General features: G+C 42.3%; 1 protein-coding gene across 1 annotated transcript in view; it reads right to left on the bottom strand.

The window, feature by feature from the left end:
• Window positions 1-22,829, bottom strand: part of MYO5C (myosin VC) — a 43,896-nt gene that overhangs the window by 18,250 nt on the left and 2,817 nt on the right. Inside the window, exons 2-24 of the mRNA XM_044438762.1 lie at window positions 20,116-20,226; window positions 18,859-19,024; window positions 18,633-18,777; window positions 17,342-17,498; window positions 16,298-16,441; window positions 14,732-14,813; window positions 14,266-14,373; window positions 13,697-13,803; window positions 12,324-12,589; window positions 10,803-10,884; window positions 10,043-10,183; window positions 8,162-8,287; window positions 7,181-7,264; window positions 6,467-6,601; window positions 5,258-5,355; window positions 4,939-5,025; window positions 4,746-4,857; window positions 4,331-4,542; window positions 3,046-3,211; window positions 2,350-2,496; window positions 1,218-1,382; window positions 960-1,053; window positions 151-214 (exon numbers count right to left, since the gene is read on the bottom strand). Coding sequence (XP_044294697.1) covers window positions 151-214; window positions 960-1,053; window positions 1,218-1,382; window positions 2,350-2,496; window positions 3,046-3,211; window positions 4,331-4,542; window positions 4,746-4,857; window positions 4,939-5,025; window positions 5,258-5,355; window positions 6,467-6,601; window positions 7,181-7,264; window positions 8,162-8,287; window positions 10,043-10,183; window positions 10,803-10,884; window positions 12,324-12,589; window positions 13,697-13,803; window positions 14,266-14,373; window positions 14,732-14,813; window positions 16,298-16,441; window positions 17,342-17,498; window positions 18,633-18,777; window positions 18,859-19,024; window positions 20,116-20,226 — 2,999 coding nt within the window. The remainder of the gene's footprint in view (window positions 1-150; window positions 215-959; window positions 1,054-1,217; window positions 1,383-2,349; window positions 2,497-3,045; window positions 3,212-4,330; window positions 4,543-4,745; window positions 4,858-4,938; window positions 5,026-5,257; window positions 5,356-6,466; window positions 6,602-7,180; window positions 7,265-8,161; window positions 8,288-10,042; window positions 10,184-10,802; window positions 10,885-12,323; window positions 12,590-13,696; window positions 13,804-14,265; window positions 14,374-14,731; window positions 14,814-16,297; window positions 16,442-17,341; window positions 17,499-18,632; window positions 18,778-18,858; window positions 19,025-20,115; window positions 20,227-22,829) is intronic.

Below are 22,829 nucleotides of genomic sequence, written 5' to 3'. Positions count from 1 at the left end.
GTACATTGTCAGGTTGACCAGACTATCTAAATTTACTACCTCCAGCTAATGATTTTTATTCCTTTAACAGATACTTAATTATTTTGCAGAATAACAAAATCAAAGAATATAAGAAAACTGCCATTTAAAGTAACAAGTCAAACTCCATACATTCGTTGCTTTTCTTCTTTCTGAACATCAGCAAAAAGCTGTTTCGTCAAGGCATCCATTTTATCTGCAGAAAGATAATGTTCTTTGAAAAACTCATGCAGAATAAAATCATATCAACAAGCATCATAGGCTGTAGACTAATAAGCAAAATTAACAAGGCTTTCTCATTTTAAATGAGTATTACAAAGTAATTCACAACAACTAGGATAGAAGGCAAAGGAGTCTGGAAAAGCCAAAATGCTACATATGTGAAAATCAGTTTTCAGGTTAAGAAACTACAGTAAAACCAAGATGCAGTTTAGGAGCTGCAACATTTAGGAGGATTTAGGAGCTGCAACATTTCCCTGCTTTTTTGACACAAAGTCCTCCAATGTTAGTTTCATATCATGATGTTCAATCCGCCAGGGAGCAGCCTGGTGTATCCCATTCATTTCCGTGAGCTTGCACAGAAAAACTTCTTAACGAACTACGCCCACCATCTGTCATAGGCTGCTAGTACAGCAGAGAGTACATTCCATCATCCTTGCTTGCAGAACAAGCTTTGCTCTGCATCCAGCTGCCAATCCTCCAGATCTTGTTCATGGCTTCAAAGTGACCCAATAAGCGTGGGAGCCATTGTCACGAAAAAGAGGGTAGCAACACAGACCCAAAACATAGAGAGGAAGATTCCAAAAGGCAGAACATAAATGGAACATAAGCTCCCAGTGCATTCTGGGAAAGTATCTTCCTCTTTTCTGTTAACACCAAAAGGACCTACTAACATCACCCTTATTTCTGCAATAACTCCAGACTGGTCAGAATCATCACACCTTTCATTTCCTCAGTTTTCTCTTGAAGTTCCTTTTCTAGCTGCCTCTTCTGTTCTTGTAACTCCGCATGGTGATTTTCAAGTTTTGTGACCCTCTGAAAGGAAGAAGTAAAGACAGGAAAACATCTGGCATCTGTCAAAATACTCCAGATCTTTAGAAGCACCCACTGATTTCCACTCATGAATGGTTGCTCCCAGTGTTAATCCTGCTTATTGCTCCTAGTTAGTTCTCTGTATTTATAGGTCCCTCAAGATTAACCTGTTCGTAGTCATCTCTTTGCTTCTTTTCCTTTTCTTCATATTTTTTCTTTTGCATGGTTAATTTTTCAAGATCCTTCTGAAGCTTCTGAATTGTTTCTACATCGCTGGAGTGGTTTGAGGCTAGAGTAGTCAATCGTTCCAGTAGGTTGTGATTCTCTTTATTCTAAAATTAATAAAAAAGAGCATTAGAGCAGGTGCAAATAACATTATAAGTCTGTAAAATAAAATAAAAATATCCCTTTCAAAGTGAATAGCAAGAGCTGTGCCCAGAATGACAGGTGTGCCCACCTGGTTTTTAAAAATGGTCCAGGATCTGCACAAACCACTCGGCCTCAGATGTCACCTGAAGGAACACCTTTGAGTACAAATGAATTTGTAATCCTGGTACTGGGTTGCATAGTCCTACTTAAGAGCAAACCCACTGAAATGAATGGGACTTAAGTTACTCAGGACTATTCTATGTAGGACTAACATTAGATGCAACCGATTATTCTGATATTTAATACTGTGACTATTGTGAACTATGGATATAAATTGTAGGATTGAGAGACTTTTGTATACTACTGAAAATATTTGCCTTTAATTCAATAAACCTTGCAGGTGGCTCACACAATTTATAATCAGTTAAACAGGAAATTGAAAACGCTACCTGGAAAAAATTGTACTGAGAAAGAAACAGGCAAGCAATGCAAGAAGCAGATTCAAAACTCACACATGCACACGTGCGCGCGCACACACACACACACACACACACAAAGCAACAATCAAATACCAAGGAAAGTAGAGCTGTTTCCATCTAGCAGATGACAACTGAAGGAGCACTGGTAGAATAGAAACCCTAAACAGGGCATAAGGGATGGAAAGTCCCTATTTTCTGATGGCTAACTCCCAACCTCTGAAGAGGGAACCTGCAAAACGGAGCCTCAGAAGAAGACCGCATGGAACAGGGCAGGGGTATTTAATGGCCCTATTAACATAATAGGAACCCCTGTTTATAGAAGCAATTCATTCCATAGCAACCCTGTTTACAGAAGTGATCAATCACCGATTAATTTATGATCTAAAATGTTTCATTAGAGTAACATATACAGACCAATTTCGTAAAGCATTAACAGATATTTCTTAACTACCTGGTCTTCCAGCTTTTTCTGCAGTCTCTGTACTCGGTACGAAAGCTGAATATTCAGCACGAAACGTCGAATATTCTGAAATCTACGTCTAGCAAGCCAAGCCCGGGCATATTTCTGCAGGACTAAAGCTTTATGTTCTTCAAGCATCTTTACAAGAAAATATAGAAAACACCTAGTCATTTAATACCTAGTGATTTAATTGTGCTCTGGGAAGACATTTAACTTTCATAGGCTGAGATTGTAACAGAGCAAAGTAGTGAGGAAATATAATCAGCATGTTAAGAACACAATACACAAGCCAAAATGCCCCAGCAGTTGCGCTGTGACATCTTCATGAAGCCAACAGATGGTGAACAATTTAGATACCACAACTTCATTCCCTTATTACAGCTGACACATTCCTCAAAGTCTTTTCCTTGAAATTTTAAATTATCTTTTTTATTTTTATTTTCTTAACATATACAAGTACATAGAAAAAGCAGAATGTATACAAATGTATACAAAAACAGAGAAAAAATGTAGAATAGAGAAAAAAACTAGTATAAACAGAACAAACAAAATAAACAGGATTGCCAAGGGAATTTCAAACAGATACAGCCTATGTTACAACCCCCAAACTGACTCTCTTTCTTCCCATGCTTGATGAGAGTTTACCAAAAAGAAATCATTATTCTAGAAATTTTGAATTATCTGTACCTTTCTGTATTTCCTCCTTGCGAGAAATCCTCGGGCAAATGCCTGGATTGTCAAGGCCGCCACCCGGATGAGCTGGCAAAGCTTGCGCACTAGGTATCCTCGGCAGTACTTCTGAATGGTGATAGCTGCCCAGGCTTCCTTCAGGGCAGTCGCAGTTACGGCTTTTCTAGAGATGAAAGAGGAGCACTCTTAGCACCTGAACTCAGCTCCCTTCACGGACCTTCCTGGGATCGCTTCACAGACGCCTGTTTGCTTCTACAGGGTAAGTGCAGACAGAGCACCCCTGCTCCACCTAATTTCTAAGAAGCCATTTATCTTTAACGAAGATGCTATTCTCCTGCATCATTTGTATTTGGGATTTGGAAGCCAGATTCTCCTTTTGACTTGTGCTTAGACTGCTGTGCAAATTACTTTTCTTTTCAAGTAACTTTTTGTGACCCATTTTTATAGGAAAATATTTTTCTCATAGATCCCCCGACAAGCAAAAAGGGAAAAAAATGACAATTTGCCTCCTGGGAAATGAGGAGTTTGTGACCAGATGTGTTCATCCTGGCAGCTGTCTTATGAATGGGCAAGCTATCCCCCATGGCGGCCATTTTGTGAGAGTGTCCATAACCCAACATTGCAAATGTGTCCCTTAATCCCAAAAGACTGAGGACATCCTTGCCATGTATTAGCTCATGTATATCCAGCAGGTGTATTTGTTTTGTCACAAATATTTAAGTCAGGAAACCAAACATTCAGGTCAGAAGCACCCTGTGGACCAGTGTAGGAGGAGGAAAGGAGCACTTAAAAGTTTAGTTAATAGGGTAATCCATTCAAAAACTGAACTATGTCTGAGAAAACATGCTCCGTAACTGTGAAGGCAATGCACCAACTTTATTAGAAAGACTGAGCATATAGGACGGTTAGTTGAAACAACAAAAAAATGTATTTGGCTCCAGGTTTTCCATCTAGAAAAGAGATTGGCTCTGGATTTCCAGGATAGAAATAGGTCATTTTCAGCCCTGAGACACATCACTTTCTGCATTGCTATATGTACAGCTCACCCATCCCCACATAGTGGGTACTTATTCTTACAAAACTAACTCACAATTTTGGAAATCTATTCAGAAAGCATTCTGTTAGGTCCCACTATTCAGTTATTTGTGGATATACAAATACTGTATATGAAGCAGAACACATGCTTGTCTAGACTGGAAAACGTTTTCCTGTAGTTACAGGGAGATGGAATTCTGGGCAAGATTCCTCTTTTCTCAGTAGCAAAGTTTTCCCCTGACATTACCGTACAGTTCGCTGCCCTCGGAAGTACTGCTGGATTATAATCGCTGCTTGTCGGACTTGTAGGAATTTCTTTCGCTGTAACCACCCTCGGATGTTCTTCTGAATCACAATACATGCTTGCCTCAATTTATCCGAGCGCAGTTTTTCCAAATAAGCCACCTGTCCTGACCTGAAGAAAATTTTTGTTTTGCCAAATTGATACTGGCTTGGGTCCTGGAGAAAAATCCAGAGTGATAGACATGTTAAATATATTTAAAACACTCCAGCAAAGTTTTCACTGTAGCCTTCAGAAAGCAACAGGACAACACGGAGGCTAACAGGGTATGTTTATGTTCATTGCCAGATGCCAAATGAATTCTGGGTGTATTAGTGGAAGTTGCTGCCTGGGATTCCTGACTCATTACAAAACTTCTGACCTGGATTAAGCGCTGCAGAACAATCTTGCAAATTTGTTTCTTATCCACGAGAGACAGTTCGTGCTGAGCCATGAGAATGCTGTAGCGGCTGTAAAACTCAATGTAAGTCCATCTGTGAAATTAAAAGGCAAATATGTTCATGAAATAGATATAAATGCTACAAACACTCGAACCCATAGCTACTGCAACATACCTAGATGGGTAACTCTGAGAACTAAGCCGAATTGTTTCTAAAACTCCACATGCTCTCAGTTGCTGAGTCACTCTTTTGCAGTCAAACCTAAGGGACCAAATTAAAACAGTTATTTTCCATCAGATCCATTAATAATTTTGTCCTACAAGCTGTATACCTTAATGGGAGCTTTTAGCAAGTGACCAAAAAGTAAGTTACATCTGAATTTTACCTAATGAATTAACTGGAATGCAGATGCCTAGCCACCTTCATTCTCATGACTAAATTTGTTTATAATATTAAGCATAATATTACATTTCTACTGAATAAATATACTCACTCAAATGCTACCTTCTCGTCATTTGGTTTTATGCATCGCACATAATGAGGAGTGGTTGCATTTAGCGTTTCCATTAATAAATATAAGGAATTGCGGAACTGGAAAATATTAAAGCAAAAAAGAAACTGTCTACTTCAAACTTTCCAACAAAATAAGAAACTTCAGTGCTATCTTGGTACTGTAATGACAATTGGTACTGCTTAGGACAATCCCAATATTTCAGCAGGCCGTTTTACAAATCAGTTATCTATGCATGTATATATTCATCTGATTGGGGCCCCACCCTTCCAGCAAGAAAAGGGGAGTTTACAATGTTAAATAAAACATCCTGAACCCCATCTCAGAATCCCACTATGAGTAAGGAAATGAAAGCAGGGGAAATGGCTCCTCCAACACTCCTTGCCACACCAACACTGAGTTCAGACTGTTCCAAACCGTGGGAAAGGGGTCGGTCCTGTTTCCTCTTCCCTTTCACCAGCCCTCCATCCGGCAGCTTCAATATGGACATGGAGAACCACCCTTTTTATATATCATGGGTGGAAAATCCCAGGCCAAATGTGGGCTCCAGGGTCCCCCAGACCCCTACTTTTCCCACCCCCTGATCATCTGGTGGCTTCCTGCTATTTATGCATTTTCCTCCATTACAAAAGGTTGACCTTCCTCTCCCAAGGTTTAGCTACTGGCAGTAAGAGCTTTAAACAACACAGATATTTTTGGTATTTTGGCTCTGGCCCTTTGTCCCCTCCCTTTGCTTTCAGTCATGTTCACCTCTGAATATGGGCTCCTGTAGCTTTGTGCCAATGGGGCTGAAAAAGATCTTTTACTCTGGGTATCTATGAAAGCGATATCAACTTGCCAAGAGAAGAGAAGTGCTGAGAGCCAAAAACTAGAAGCATCGGAGATGATCAAATTCTGAGTTAGGTCCAGTCACTATGTGATTGTGGACCGTAGATTTCCCATTCCATCACAGTGCTGAACCGAGAGGTCAGAAAGTTAGTGAGGGATAGAGGAGAGAGTGTCAAACTATGGTTGGGAGACCCCCGTTCAAATGCCCACTTATTCACAAGTGTTATTGGGTGACTCTGAACCAGTCAACGCACACAGGTCGCTGGGATGATACAATGCGGAGAGGTGTAAATGCGGTCAGCAAACGGAGAGGTGTAAATGCGGTAAGCAAACCAAACAAAATGTCCGCCATCTATTTCTTACCTTATTGCCCACCGTTGTGCGAAACTGTTTATTCGGCGATTTGATCACCACCTTTGCAGACTTAACCTTGATCATGGAGCTGAAGGGGGAAACAGGTCCTGGACTGTCTTGAAAAAAGTTGGCACACAGTTGAAACTAAAATGAGAAAGAAGTTCATTTGGACAGGATTACATTTTTTCCCTAAATTTCTGAAATCTTTTGAGTGCTGAAAGCACAAGTGGAGGAGAGTGAGGTCCACAGAGACCTGCAGAGAATCCATTTGCCTTCCTATTTGTGAATGTTCATGAAGCAGGTAAATAATTAAAAGAACATTTACAACAGGGGACACCGAAGGCTGTTCCACTACAAAATTTCTCTGTATCATAACCTCCCCAAAAGAAGTGACTAACGGACATCGCCAGAGCAAATTATTCAATGTCGCATGAGCTGCATTGCATCACCAATAATTAGCTGAAATATACACTCCGGTGTTGAAGAGACATTGCGGTGTCCAATGGGAAGGAAACAAAAGCTTTTGGTGAATAAGTGACAGCCTACGAACCACAGACATGACAGGTAAGACCCCAGAGCAGCAATCTACTGATCAGACACTTGCTGCCGGCACCCAAGAATTTCTCAAAAATTCCCCAATAAGCTCATGGGCCCAAAAAGCTTGAAGACGCCAACAAAGCTGCTATCGTGAATACGAAGTAATACAGCAGCATATTTACAAACCTTGCTTGTTTTCAGGATTTCAGTCAATACTTCATACACAGTATCTCTGTTTTTCTCCAAAAATCCTTCACTTTTGTACTCCACCTGTGCAAGAAAAGCAAAGTCAGCCATTGCTAAGCAATATAATAAAAAGCCTATAAAAAGGAGAGACATTTCCGTGGCCGTATCCATAGCTAAACTGAAATACCAAAAATGTTGTCTTCAGCTGTGGTCCTTTTTAACCAGAGCATTGAAATATCCCTAGATTTAGCAATTGCAGGTTCCTGGTACAGAAGTATCTACATCCACTTATCCACTAATTGGTGGTTTCCCAGGTCTTGTGTAGCCTTTCCCCATTTCTACAAGGTTGAAATGCCTCTGCTAAGGCTCATCCTGCCTGTCACTGAGCCTTATAGCAAAATAGCCTAAAATAGGAATGTCTGAACGCAAAGAAAGAGGGGGAGAAGAAAGCGCACTGCATCTGATTCTGCTAATGATAGACTACAGTTTCTTGTAATGTCTGAATGAGAACATTCGCAGGAATCCTGCTTTCAGCTGAAACAACAAACCAGAGGAGGTAAAAATAAATGCACTGAAGCTGGTTTTAAAGCCTAGTTACCTTGATACAACAAAATCACAAGTAAGTTGGAACTGCAATGCACATAGAAATTTTCTCCTTGGAGAACAACATGGCTCTCCAAGGAGAAAAAAAGCATCTTCGTGATGGAGAGGTCTATTTGTAGATCACGTGCATATGGAATTTTGGACCAGGATGGCACGTTTATAGAGAATTTGTTCAATGCTGAAGGGTGCTTGCTTTGTTTCTCCCTCTTTCCCATCCCTTTCCTCTTCAGAAGCCCTTTTTGGCTTAGCAGCGAGGAAACAGCTGAATGAAATCTAGGAACACACACGCGTTAGACTGCCAGGATATATTTTCCATGGCTGAACATGATATCTGGGTCTCAACAGGGTGCACCACTTTTACAGGAACCGACATCCCACCTTGTCAGCAAAATGCTGGACTATAAAAGAAGAATTGGACATTCTTGGCTTTTCAAACAGTGGGTTCTTGTTTAGAAAATTGTTATATAACTTCTGAAGCCAGTTTTCATCCGTTCCTTGTGGCAACTGTAAAGAAGTGAAAGAAGAGGAGAAAACATCTAAAGATGTGACCTAACTGTGGAAATTCATTCACTTACTGAGGTTGCTGTTCTGAAGCACAAGGGACCCATACTTGGGGGTCTGGCAACAGGGGCCACGTGTGGTACCCCAGGCCTCCTGGGACACATTCCCGGAGGGGAGATCTAGTGTCTACTGCTTTCACCACTGGTGCAGATGGTCTGAAGATGCTACTGCAGTTATGTGCTCAACGGGGGTTGGCTGGCAGAAGGAGCCATGAGGGTCCCACAGGGTTCAATAAAACAAAGACAGGGAAACTCAGGCTCACGGGCTAACTCTGGCTCACCTGGGCTCCCCATCCAACCTTCTGGGGTTTCGCAAAGACCACACCCCTTTTCTCTGGCCCCTCCCCTTCCTCTCAAGCACCAACCGTTTGGTGCTTCTGGGTTTGCACAGTTTGGTGCTTCCCAGGTTTTGTGCAATGGAGCCTCCTAAGGCTCAATTATGGGTAGCAAGACCATAAACTGGACTGAAGTTTTTGGGTTTTGTTATTTTGGCCCCACCAGTTTTGCCTGCGCTCCTGTGATGGCATGATGCCTGCAGGTACCCTAACCATCCGCGAGAGGCCTGGTGCAGATTACAAGTTTTGTCCAGCATGTTGCATGCAACCTTGTTGTGCAGTCAACATGAGCATGGCCAGTAATGTGGGACAGGGGCTTGTGAACTCTCCATTTTACCCCCAGAGCACACAGCTGAGGTTATGGAGGAAAAGGTGCAGCAGCTTTATTAGCCATTCAGGAAAAAGTGCAGAAAGGGACAAGGGAGGGTCAGTTTCAGAGCACAGAGCAACCACTGGGTTATTTATGTATTGTGTTCCTATAGTGCCCCATAGCTGAAGCAGTCCAGCTGGTGTACCCCTCCGATAAGCTGTCTACCTGGTTCCTTGAAGTTCTATGCTCTCCATGGGAGGGTCCCCGGTGGGTTAAGTTTTTCCACTTTTTCGGGGAAAGTGCACCTAACACCTGCACCTTGGTGCAATCCCCACTGTTCCCCTACTTCCTCAGAGAACTGCACTTCGCACCAGTGCCAAGACAAAGTACACAAACCCCCTTGCCAAGGGGACTATATCCGGTTAGGTCCCACCCTCCTTGCCTGGAGAATCTAGAAAAATCTCTTGTATTTAGCCTGAGTAGAGATCTAAGACTGATTGCAAAAGGGAGATTGTGTTTTCTTGGACCTAAGTAAGATGGAGTCAATACATTCTGATTGATTGATTGATTGACCTATTCTGAGTGAGCCACTCCAGGTGACCATCAACAGGTCTATCCATCCCTGAAAGGTAAGCCCCTGAGCGTTTCTCTGAAACAGATTTTTGCCCTTGGGTGGAAAGAAGCTCCTGGCCCCTCGGACTTTGGCTTGGCTCCTTATCCTGAAATAATTTGTGACAAGGCACAGACTGCGCTCTTAAACGGTCCATCCCTGTCCAGTTCTCCAGACTGCCTGGCCGCAGAGATCTGTAGAGAAGCTCCTAAACATGCAGGTTCTCTGGAGGAGTCACACAGCCTGAAACAATAAGCTTATGCCCAGAAAACCTCTAAGTTAGTTCCTACATGAGTGGGATGCCTTGTTGCAGAAGGAGCAGAAGCAGAGCTGCATTTGGAAGAGATACCAATAAAAATAAGGCAAACATGTCAGTTTGCAACCCGGTCGACTGCGCCTCTACTAAGAATTAAGAACAGTGCAACTAAAAGCACAAAAACTTACCAAACACTCTTCATCCAGTAGTTCTAAAATGCCCATTTTAGCTTCAATAAGGTCGATGACAGGTTGGTTGTCATAAAAGTCAATTAGCGTCCACGGGATATTTTCCTTCATATATTCTTCTTGTTCAAGTTTAAATACATGCTAATAATTACATTGCCAAACATTGTCACAACAAGATCAGCTATTTCATAAGGCACATCCAAAATCAATATTGCTTAACAAAGCAAGGGGCACGTGAAGGTCAAAAGACAGGGTATGCATGTAACCAATCACTAGCTGGGAAATTCATTAAATATATGAGTAGGATTCAATTTTTTTGTGTTTCGGGTTGAATATTAGGTTTGTGCCCGGTCAATAAACCACTTTGGGAGGATACAGAAAGTAGGACTATCTGGATCCAATCCAATGATCCTTGGAAAAGATGTTTGGAAAATTACTTGGGCAGTTACTTCCCCAAAACACCAAGCCGGACCATAATGCAGTGTAAAATAGGTGTTCAGAAACAGAAGCTGTATTACATATTTGAGCTTTAGAATATATAAATCAGAGAACTACAGGGCTAAAATTTCATATTCCAAGGCACCGGGGTCAGCACTCTGTTTTGGACAGAGCATAAGATTCCTGCTAGTCGCATTCCTGCTCAGAGATGAAGAGAAATTTTACATTTCTTGGTGCTTTTAGTCACCTAGGCACTTAGGCATCCTGAATTTTTCAAGCCCTACTAAAAAGGTAAGAAAATGAGCTTAGTGAAATATCATACCAGGTTAAATTGCTGCTGTAGTTTTTCATTGGCATAATTGATGCAAAACTGCTCAAAGCTATTCATATCGAAAGTTTCAAATCTGAAACAAATGTTTGGAAATTTAATAATTAGGTTTTTATTTAATCTAGGGTCATAATTTCCAGTTTTGTTTTGGTTGTCAAGACAGGAAGACCTCTTGGGGGAGGAAAGATCACTTGTTAAAGTAAAAGTCAACAGCAATTTTCAGCAATACTTTTATGCTGTCCACCATTAAATTAAATTCCCAGTGAAGTTTCTCCTTAGACTTTGGATCATGCTGCATGATCCAAGGGTCTTCCATGTTAGGTTAACATACAGTAAGTCCACTCACAACTGCACTAATACCACAATCTAGCTCCATGTAATGGGTCTGGGGGCCAAGTGAAGAAAAGCGTGTGAACTGCTTTCCCCTTATATAAGTCTGCACAGGAGGAGAGAACTCAGCCTCCAAAGAACTGAAAAAGAACAAGTATGAAACATTTTGAATAATGCTGCAAACACCAGAGAAGCAGAGTTCTGCCATGACTTATGATGGGAGCAGGAAACGGGTCATAATCAATACTTAATAAAAGCCTACGAGACTCCCACAGCCTCGTCCGTACTGGATATGCTGTCTGGAAGGAATCCTGCCTTTTACCTAGAACAAAATGCTGTGACTTCAGTGCAGGAGAAATAAAATATTTCTGCAATAGACATTCGAGTTGGAAGGAGAATGTCTGTAAGCAACATCCTACAGGAACTAAACCTACGAATGTGAAATACTTATTGTTCTTCCCGTTTGCCTCTGCCTCTATTTCTCTCCCTCTACTTTGTATCTCTTGCTTGGAAGGGGTCCACCCTCCTCAAGCTTTCCATGCTGGTCCAATCACTAGAAAAGTCTGGGAAAACTTCTGTCTGAAATCCCGCCGAGCCACTAACACTGAGCGTCAACAATATGGTGCTCCTCTTTCTAGACTGCAAGTCTCTTGAGGCAGGGACCTGTCCCCCCATTTCTGGTAAGGTGCCATATAAAGAATAATATTTAAAAAAAACATATTGGTTGAGCAAACAACTGATGATGCAGCAGCATCCTTGACATCTCAGAAGATGTGACAGGTTTTACAACAACTTCAGCAATTTTTAGCCTTCCTTCAAGAGGGGCATATCGATTCAACAGGTTTTGTTTTGCTTCCCCATTCCAAATTTTTCACTGGCAGACTTGCACAAGGAATCTGCAAAAAGAACAAGCTGACTTTCCCAAAAACTTTCCCCTGCCTAAAGGTACTTGAAACCCGACTGAAAGATCCCATGAGTTTCCAAATCCAAAGAAAGTTATTCAAAGATCAATGCCGTTTCAATAAGAGGGTAAATGCTTCCAGCAATATAAAATACCTGAGCCCCGAATTTAGTTCTCTGAACTATTATTCTCACTTTTCACTGCTCCACGCTACTCCTTGAGACAGACTACTTTCTAATCATTTGCTGAAGTAAGGCAAAGTATAAATAAATGTTCACCCTTACCCGTAGATGTCCAAAACACCAATAAAAGTGTGTTGTTTACCAGAAAACTTCAATGCCTTGTTAATTTGTTCCACAATGAAATCGAAAAGATGAGAATAGATCTTTTTTGCCAAGGCATCACGAGCATTAACGGCTTGAAGTTTTGTCATTGGTTTTACTACAGTCTCGGAGGTAGTGATAATTTTTCTGTGGCACAGCCACTGGGCCATTTTGTCACTTTCTAAATCCAGTAGTTCACAAAATATATTAAGATGTTTATCATCCAGCTTTGAAGAACAAGGATAAAGACAAATAATCACCAGGTGTTGTCATCACAAGCAGTGTGCACGATACGACCCTTTCATTCCTATATTACTGACAATTTAGACCATTTGTGCTTCGTGATTCTATTTCTAGAAATAAAACCTTTGCTCTTTAAGTAGAGGAAGTGGGGGAAACTAAAGGCCATGAGGCGGGAGCATGAAGGTCAGAAGAAGGGGGGAAAGGTTTATTATTTGCATTGTATTGGAAAATGAAAAAATAATGACAAAACAATGTTTGATACTTTTAATAGGAAGCATGTAATAACATGCAAGCTGAAGGTTGAAGGGTAGGCTGGCTGTAAAGTTCTCACTCCAGATAGTTTAATCCTCAAAACTCTTACACTACATCCAGAGTCTATATGGCTATCCTTCTATATAGTCTCAAGGCAACATAGTGCTGGAAATTTTGAAATATCAGATTTAAATAGACTGGTATTAGTGCAAAATGTTCAGTGGAAATTGCTCCGGCTTCTGAGGTCCATGGGAGAAATAAGGGAAGAGTAAAGGAATAAGCATAATTCTAATTCATTGGAACAAAGTACATATGTAATTAGGTTGAAGTCAGAAGTCCCAGGGCTGGAATAGACAGTCTCACCCCATAAAATATTTTCAGGGTAAGCAACCCCTTTGAAATATGGAAGGCCCTTGGGAATGTTCCTCCTTATTGAGAAATCATGTTCGGCTATGAAAAACCTAGGTTGAATCCCAACCCTGAATTTGAAAAAGGGCAGGTCGTAACTGTAGATAAGAAAGGAAAATTGCATTGCTTAACAAGACTGTATCCTAGAACAGCCTTCCAGACATGTTTGGACCGCAACACCCAGAATCCCCAGTCCATGGCCCTGCTGGATGGGAATGCTGGGAGTCGCAGTCCAAATGCCTTTGAAGGCCACCAGGTTGGGAAAGGCTGTCCAAGAAGAATTCAGTTGCCAAGAATAATAAGAGCACCATTTCTTGCTGCATTTACCAAGGAAATGCAATTGCTTAATAGAGTCTGCAGGTAAATATGTGGACTTGCCATGGTTTGCCAAGGAAAAACAAGTCACAAAGCATGTTGCTGGTGATCCTTACCCTAACAGAAGATCTTTCATCACTGACAGACATGATCTGGACATTGCCTAAATGCAGAATTGCTGCCAGTATTTTAAAGACATCCATCTGGAAATCTTCTTTTAGGCCTGAAAGGAAAACAAATAAACAAATCACCATTCCGCTTTAAGTTCTCAAGAATAGGAAGGAAAGCAAGTCTTAGAAACGTAAAAACAAAGTGAGTCAGAAAGGGTCTCCCGGGCCATCTAGTCTGACCCCAGGCTCCAGCCAGCTCCGTGCATGACATGCCTACCATGTGCATATCGAGTCATGGATGTGACCAAACTGTGTTAAAACGATAAGCAAACCTGTAAGAATTCCATGCGAAAGCGCATTTGCAAACGAGAAGGGGCAGGCAGGTTGGGGCAGTGCTAACCTGGTTCAGAAAGAAACAGCTAGAGTGGACTTTCCACAGAGAACTGGTTGGTGAGCGGAACAGTCTTCTCCTACCCGGAGAATCTTTCGCAAAGGTGCCCCCACACCCCGACACAACCACTGCAGCAGATCTCGTCGCCATGACAGTTTTTCTTGTTTATGAAGGCAAGCCCTACCTAGCAGGGAGAAGGTCTTCCGCGTCTCCGTCATATTGGCACTGTCATCCACTCCTTCAATCAGACTGTTTCCACCCATGTTAGTGTAGTTAAATTCTTCAGCACTTGCTGTAGATTAAAAGCAAAACAGGTTAGCCAGATACTGTGGACCTTAACATGGGAATAGTCTCCTGGTGAGCCACCAGTGCTCAAATGATGATATCTTGTTAGGATTACTGAACCTATGACGTCTGTCATACTGGGTTGCGATTTTTCCCCATTTTGATTGCTCCTCATAAAGATATTCCCATATCAGGGCTTGGAAGCTCTAGCTTTAGTTTGACCATGTGAAAAGATTCTACAAGTTGCAATACACCTTACTGTACCACTAAAAAGGAAAGGAAAGGACCTTGCTTAGAAGAGTGTGCATCAACCTGTTCAAACAGAGCGATGAAAAGATGAAATAGTCAAATCTTTTTACACATACCCAGTTTAAGATGTTTGAATTCTGGTCTCTGAGCTGAAGCACACAGCTGATAAAATATATGGTAATTTCTTTCATTCTCTGACTGCCAACAAAAGGGAAAAATGATAAAGTCAAAGCTTAAGCTTCTGAGCCAGAGTTGATTCACTGAGACAACAACTGTATGGATCACTTTTTTGAGTATATTGTGGGAGACAGCAAACCCACTACCTCACTGCATACTGCTTACCAAGTTCTGTAAACTGACTGCAGAATTAGTCCTGGAGGGAGAACGCTGGTTATAGTTCTAGGAATCTGAAATCCTATGGATAATAATACAATGCAAAATCCAGTGCAACCAAGTTTTAGCCTGATACTAAATGTAGGTCAGCAGCTTCTCTGACAGTGATGGATCTAATTATCCTTCCTCTCCAAATCAGACACGCCAAGTTCCATGTGCTCTGCCAGGATGGTTGCTTTAGTAAGTGCCTCAGTTAAAAACTAACAAGAGCTGGCAAGTGGAATTATGGTGCCGCTGGGGAGTACTAATTAAAAGACTGCACTCAGGAACCCAGGCATTGTTTCTCAGCATTCTTTCTGAGAAACCAACATGCAGAAAGAGCTTCTTCATTTATTTCATGGGGTTCTACTTTTTCTTTTGCCTAATCTTTGTCAGGCTTCTGGCTGCCCCAAGCCAGGAGCGCTTACGTCCATATATGCCCGCCCGCCCCCTGAGATTAGCGGGAGAAGCCCTTCTCCGGGAACCCTCCGTGAAGGAAATTAGGAGGGTAAGTACTCAGAGGAGGGCTTTCTCTGCGGTGGTGCCTAGTCTATGGAATGCGCTCCCCAGAGAGGTCTGCCTGGTGCCGTCGTTATTTGTTTTTCGGCGCCAGGCAAAGACCTTTTTATTCAAACGTCATTTTAACTGTTAATACTATTTATTTATTTTATTCTTCGGCCAGGGCAACTTATTTTATATTGTTAACTTGTTTTATATTTTTACTGTATAATATTTTAATTGATATATTTGTGAGCCGCGCCGAGGCTTCGGCGAATGGGGAGGCATAGAAATTTTCTAAATAAATAAATAAAGCCTTGAGGAGAATACTTTAGGAGGAGACACGGACAACTCAAGTCTGGTAGCAATGAAGCTTTGCTTGAGGTCCCAAGAACCCCTCTGACCACGGGTCATGCTCCAGTTCCTGGGTCTTCTCCCATGTTCCACAGCTCTCCGGAGCACATTGCAAAGGGCCAGGTGGGGTGCTCACATCTGTTCTGAGAGTGAACAAAGGGTCTACGCAGGAGCAACAGGCAATTTTAAGGAAGCAGACTCAAAGGCCAGTTGAGCCAGGTTCAGGAAGTTTTACAAGTCCTCTGTCTTCACACAAACCTTTGTTGGGTTACTGACAAAAACCTGGAAATTAAGCAGCACAAGAACTTGCTTCTCCAGAATGTGGAAGGATCCCATGGTCTGCTAAACTATGGGGATTTAAATCAGACAGGATCCACTAACAGGAAGACTAATATGTGGAAGATGACCTGCCAAGGTTAACAAAGAAAGCCTTTGTCTCGTTGTTGAATTCTACTAACCTGAAAGACAACTCTGGATTTTTCAAGCAGGTATGTTCTCATATTGGCACCGATGATCTGGTATCTCCGATCAAAACTGATTTCTGTATATTTGCCAAAGCGACTGCTATTGTCATTGCGTGTGGTTTTAGCATTACCGACAGCCTATAAAGTGGAAAATAATCTCGATCTGTGTGCCTCAAAAGGCTGGTTCAGAGAGGCGGCATTTTCAAATGCAGCCAAATTCTGGTTATCCGTCTGCGTAAGCTGCATGCTGTCTGCGGCGGTTGATTCTGTCTGAAGACTCAGCGTCTTAAAAGCTCCCACAGCCCTGAAAGTGCATCTATGAGGATATCTACAGCTGCTCTATGGCCCGACTGGACTGGACTGAAAGCTCCTTTGGTGCTTCTGTGCAGTATGTGGTGGCAGAGGAGGAAAGCCTGATTCCAGCAGTGGGGAGCAGAAGCAGCGGGGCCCCGCTTGAGGTGCTCCCCACGCCGTCCACTGGAGCGGCCGAGGGCCTAGAAGCCTCCCCCGCTTGGACGCATCCTGCCCAAGGGAGAGCCGTTTCTGATGTCTGGCAGATGCCATGAAATTCATCTACTTTAGGCCACAATCCTATGCATGTCCTACAACCTCCGGTATGTCCCAGCCTGATGGACAATAGTTAACATTAGTATTATGAATAATGTCGTTGTTGTTGTTACATTTATATCCTGCCTTCTTTCCTCTTGCAAAGAACCCAAGATGACTTACGTCTTCCACCTCTCTGTCTACTCCTCACAACAGCCCTGTGAGGTAGGCTGGGCTGAAAGTCCATGCCGGGCCCAAAGTCACCCTGTGAGCTTCACGGCTGAATGGAGACTAGAGCCCAGATCCCCTGGGTTCCCAACCCAACACTGTAAGACTTTGGGACTCACTCTCAGGACTGGACAATCCATTCAATTAGTACAGAACGGAGCCATCCATCGTTCACCATGTCATGAGCAGAGCCAGCTGGAGCTGGGGGTCAGACTAGATGGCCCGGGAGACCCCTTCTGACTCGCTCTGTTTCTATGTGTCTACCTCTGTTATTGGATTGGATGCCAGCACTTTATCCTCGACTCGCGTGTTGCTGCTGGACCTGCTGACCGTCGCAAAGTATCTCATAGCGTATCTGGCGGAAACGGTTTTCCCAGCACCTGATTCTCCACTGACAATAACGGATTGATTCTTGTTGTTCCTGAAGCAAGATCATAAGATCGTATCACTCAGTTATTGTTCAGAAAAGTTTAAAAAATCATTCGCCTCTCTATCCACTTTTAAAAATGTAGTAATACACAATCACAATCTGGTGCCATGTCTTCTACAGCAGTGTAAATGAACTGATGCAAGGTCATATCGATAGTACATTAGTTTTTTTACTTTTTTAATAATTCTTAATTTTTCAATCTAAAATGCAACCAAAAACCCCTTGCATCCAAAATAGAACAAACGAAATTAAACATATAGTAATTATTTTAATACAGTGCCCTGCCCAACCAGGACCAACAATACAATCAGAAAAAAAAAAACCTCATTCAGACATTTCAGAACATTTCCCCTTCCAAAACTGTAACAGTTCTTTCAAAGGTTCAAATCCTTTCCCCTTTTAAAAAAATGTTCAATAAATACACTCCAATCATCATTAAACTTATTTTTCTTTATATACCCTTTTCACACTTTAATCTCATATCTTAATTTTTCGTTAATAGCTATATCCCAAATTTGTCTATGCCAATCAGACAACTGGCAATCATATTTTACTTTCCAATTTTAGCTACAATTAATCTCACTGCAGTTATTAAATTTGTTATTAATTCTTTATTATTTCAGCTCTGCTGATTTTTATCAAATACTAAGAGTAAAATACTACATTAGTTTTAACTGTCACAGTTTCTCCCCAAATATCGTAGAAGATATAGGTTAGTGACTTGAGCTTCCCAGGAATCAGTGGAGAGCCAGTGTGGTGTAGTGGTTAAGAGCATGGGACTGGGACTCAGGTGATCCGGGTTCGAGTCCCTGCTCAGCCATGGAGCCAACTGGGTGACTGGGCCAGTCACAGACTCTGAGCCCAACCTACCCCACAGGGTTGTTGTTGTGGGGATAAGATGGAGGAGGAGAATAATGCAAGCTGCCTTGAGCCCTTTGTAGGAAAAAGGCAGGATATGAATCGATAAATGAATAAATAAAACGCTTGTTTTATCTCCTGACTGACTTCAGAAGAGTCGTTTTGCTTCCTTGCAAAGCTTTCCAGAGAGACAGGTGGGTGTTGACATTTCACAAAGAAAAGCCCCAAGGCTCTTTCGAGCGCATTATGGGATGCCCCAAACTGTACCTTGCCATTTGCTTGTAAGCTTCCTCCGCCACAGCAAATATGTGCGGATCCATGTCCCCCATATTCTGGCCACTGTAGGCATGGATTATGGCATCTCCATATATTGGCAGCTGTTTGTAGGGGTTCATTGCGACTAAGATTATCCCTATAGGAGGATTAAGAATAGAGGTTTATCTGTAAAAGCACCTTTATAGATAATTCCTGCGGAGTGTAAACTTTTGCTTACCACTGTAGGTGTAAATCAGCTTGGACTCCACAAAGCGAACTTTGAGATTATGCAGAACAGCCGGCTCATGAAGGTAACTAAGCGCCGTGAGATCATTTTCACCCACGAGTATGTCTGGATTTCTCAAAGGTGGCAAAGCACTGGGATTAATTGGATAATCCAATTCCTGTCAGTAAATGAAACAGAAAATTGTAACAGACAATGTTTATGTTGAAGGTGTATCTGCTGCCTTTTAAGAATGATCTTCTTAAGGCTAAGGACGTTGCAAAAATCTATTACTGACTCAGACATGTTCAGTTTTCAATTAACCTAACCTGCAGCCTCCACAATTGACGGCCTTTTTCTGAGCTGCACTGATTTTGGCCCTGGTCTTTTTTTTTTCTTTTTTTTTGGATTCAAAAAGATCCATTTTTGATATAAGAATGAAAGACACGTGAGAATTGGCAGAACACAGGCAGATGGATTTAACAAAATCTTTTACTTCTCCAGTCAGTGCAGGGCAAAAGAAAACAAAGCTTGGGCTCCCAGCTCAATTTTTGAATTTTTGAAACCCGAAGAAGGGCCTTCCCTGTGGTGGTGCCCCAACAGTGGAATGGGCTCCCCAGAGAGTGTGCCTGGCACCGATGCTTTTTTCATGTTGGTGCCAGGCCAAAACGTTTTGATTTTCCCATTATTTTAAATGTTAGTAGTGCTTTAAGACTGATTTTATGTATCATTTCTGGATGCTGCACCTTATTTATTTTATTGTAATACCACCCTGAGACACTGTGAAGGGCAGGATATAAAAGCTTTAAACTAAAAAAATATTATTTTGCTGATATGTAATATTATTATTATTATTATAATTGATACATTTAATTCTTGTTTCTTATGTATTGAATTTTGATGGATATTACATCCTGTTATAAGGTATAGAAATACTTTAATTAATAATCGAGCATGTTAAGGGGCCTGTGTTTCCACAGACAGTATCCTCTACTACCCAGCTGCTAGTAGAACTGATCATCCTGTAGTGAGAAATCGCAGTTACCAAAACATCTGGACGATGGCAGCCATGCTTGTTTCCAGTTGGCAAAGGCCATCAGAGCTTTTTGAGGGACTGCCACTGAACCTGCTCCAGTCGGGAAAATTGGTACTCATATTTTCACACCTGCTAGCATCTCCCGCACAAGCAGTCAGTTCTGTTATCGCCAAACCAGTGGCAGAACAGCACCACTCTGTGATACCACCCCTTGTGTTGAACACACGCATTCTCACCGTGCCGTCTTCTAACTGGAGGTGAAGGGTGCAGTCCCCAATCTTGTAGTCTTTTGTCATTTCGGCAGATTGCCAAACCTCTTCAGCATCAGGGATCCAAACTCTGTTGTACTACAGTAACAAAAATGATACATTCTTCATTGTTAACAGACACAGTTTTCATCCCGTTCTCAAATGATCACACCACCATAATATGCAATCAAATTCAAAACTATACCCCACTCTGCCAATGTGCAAATTGTAATTTACGGTTACCCAGTACTCTAATTACCTTGTTGTAGAGAATTCCAAAGGAAATTGAGAGCGCTTCTGAACCTACAAAAGCAACAGAGATGTCCCCCTCCCAAAAGCAAGCAAATTAATGTTGACTGCACACAAGGCAGTCAATGTTGAACATTTTAAGCACCGTTACTTTAAATTAGCTACAGATCTTTAGTTCCTCTGTTAAAATCAGTGGATCATAGCATTGCTCCAGCCAGCATCTTCCTCTGGCTGCTAAGAGCACCCCTCAGGACTCTGCATGTCTTTAAGGCCGACGGCTCTCTGGTCCTTTGCACTGCAGCGAAACCCACACAAGCAGTGAAGGTTGGATTAGCTGCTTGCTAATTTTCTTTTGCCTTTCCCTTGTTATGTACAAAGGCTACATTATTTAATTTTAATACTGCATTTATGTTTACTGCATCGTAACTTTTGTTTCATTTGAATTTGTTGATAGTTTTGTAACATTTTCTCCCAAATTATTTTGCCAATAAATTGTTGTTTATAGCAAACTTTGGGAACAGTCTGCTTTGGAAATACATTATACAAATAAGCTGAACTAACAAATTTTGGCTGGTCAGTGCATATAAGAGCTACCGGTTTTTTAGGTGGAGTGACCAGAATTCCAAGTGTGGCCACAAACCACCTCCACAGCTTTGTGTAAGGGAAATAAGATTGTAGCAATTTCAGTGTTGATTCCTTCCTAATGACGCCTCACATTGAAATGGCCTTGGAATGCCATTTTCATCACCACAATTCCAGCACCCCTTTCCTGGTCAGTCACTGTTAGCTCAGATCTCACCAGCATACACTGAAGTTTTCAACACGTCTCACTTTATTTTTGCTTTTGGTGACCCACATTTGACATTTTGATGCTCATTCACTCAGTCTGGAGAAATCCACATGGAGATCTTGCAATCTCTTCCTGCTTTAGCCACCCTAAAAAAATGGTGTGCACCTCATTGCTAATTCCTAAGTGCACATCATTTTTGATCAAGCTGGACCGTGTTGGTCCCAATACTGTATAGCACAGGGCAAAATAGTACAAGACATGTGTCTTTTCAAAAAAAACATCGCCCACTCAGCTCTCCTTTTGCTTATTTCTACACACTGAAGTCCAGATGCTGCTGGCTAGCTTCCAATTATATAACCAACTGGCCAGTTCCCACGCAGATAACTTGACTCGGGAGCAATTTATTCAAGGAGGCGTCTTTCACTCAGCCACTGCTGCAGCCCGAAGCCTCTTCTTCCTTCTTGAGCCAGCAGTGGAACTGATCCCAAAGCGCACCTGACCAACACTGAAACCTTCACCAGAGCAAGGCTATGTGCATGCAGAGGCCAAGGCACAGCTCTGTCATTCATCTCAGTGCCGAGACCCCAGGCCAAGTCGCTCAGGCACCCATGTATAAGCAGCATAGCGCTTTCTTCTACACAGATGAAAGAACGAATTGGTGCAGATGAATTGGTTTCTGACAGCCCAAAGGTACAGGGAATCCCAGGAACCACGTACCTAAGGTGGGCCTGTACGCCACGCGCACGGGATCTGCCCACATCGTTCCTTTATCCATGGGAGGGCCCCTCCTTCCTCTCCCATGTACTTATTCTCGCCACATCGCCTGGTATGCATCTGACAAGCCAGGGAGACTGGTGGTGGTTGTTTAGTCGCAAAGTCTTGCCCGTCCCATCACAACCCCGTGGACAACACTCCTCCAGGTTCTCCTGTCCTCCACTGTCCCTCGGAGTCCACCCAAGCCCACACCCACCGCCCCGCGCTGCAACTGAACAAGTACTCTCAAAAATATGTATTTGAACATGTATGTTCTCTCAAGGGACACACCTAAATAACCTGCCAAGAAATGCAAGACTACATTAGAAAAGCATGAAATACATTGGAAAGCTGCATCCTGACTTGTCCAAGAGGTGCGTGAGTTGCATAGGAGGTTGCAAAGACCCCTTCCTCAAGGATTATGTGCTCTGTTCCAGACATATGAGTGCGCTGCTCCCCTCTTCCTAACAGAAGCAGGAACTCCATGCTAGCCTGTGTAAGCATAGCGCACTGTGCGCTACGCATGTCTCTATCCACATACTGTCACATGATGCTTCTGCCTGAACATTACTCTGACCAGATCTAGCAGCGATGTGGACAACTCCAGGTACCACCATTGGTAAATGCATTACAGATCAGGAAGCCCTGCCTTGCAAGTAAACACAAAGAGTTTACTTTCTGACTGAGTTACACCCAACCTTCTCTACTCCACCCCGAGTTGGAGAGTTCCTTCAACCACTCAGGGAGGGATGAATATACATCAGTCCAAAATTCTAGCTTTAGACTTCAGTTGGCATGCATAACACCTCCGATACAGAAACTGGGGAACAGCACATTCCAACGAGAGTGTCAACAAGCAGGATGCCAGGTACAAAGTCCTCACAAGACTTCCCAAGTACCGGCAAAATGT

The sequence above is a fragment of the Varanus komodoensis genome, unplaced genomic scaffold (genome assembly GCF_004798865.1).
Source record: "Varanus komodoensis strain SLA01 unplaced genomic scaffold, ASM479886v1 scaffold33, whole genome shotgun sequence".
In the NCBI taxonomy this organism is placed as follows: domain Eukaryota; kingdom Metazoa; phylum Chordata; class Lepidosauria; order Squamata; family Varanidae; genus Varanus; species Varanus komodoensis.
This window is presented reverse-complemented; position numbering and strand designations above follow the sequence as displayed.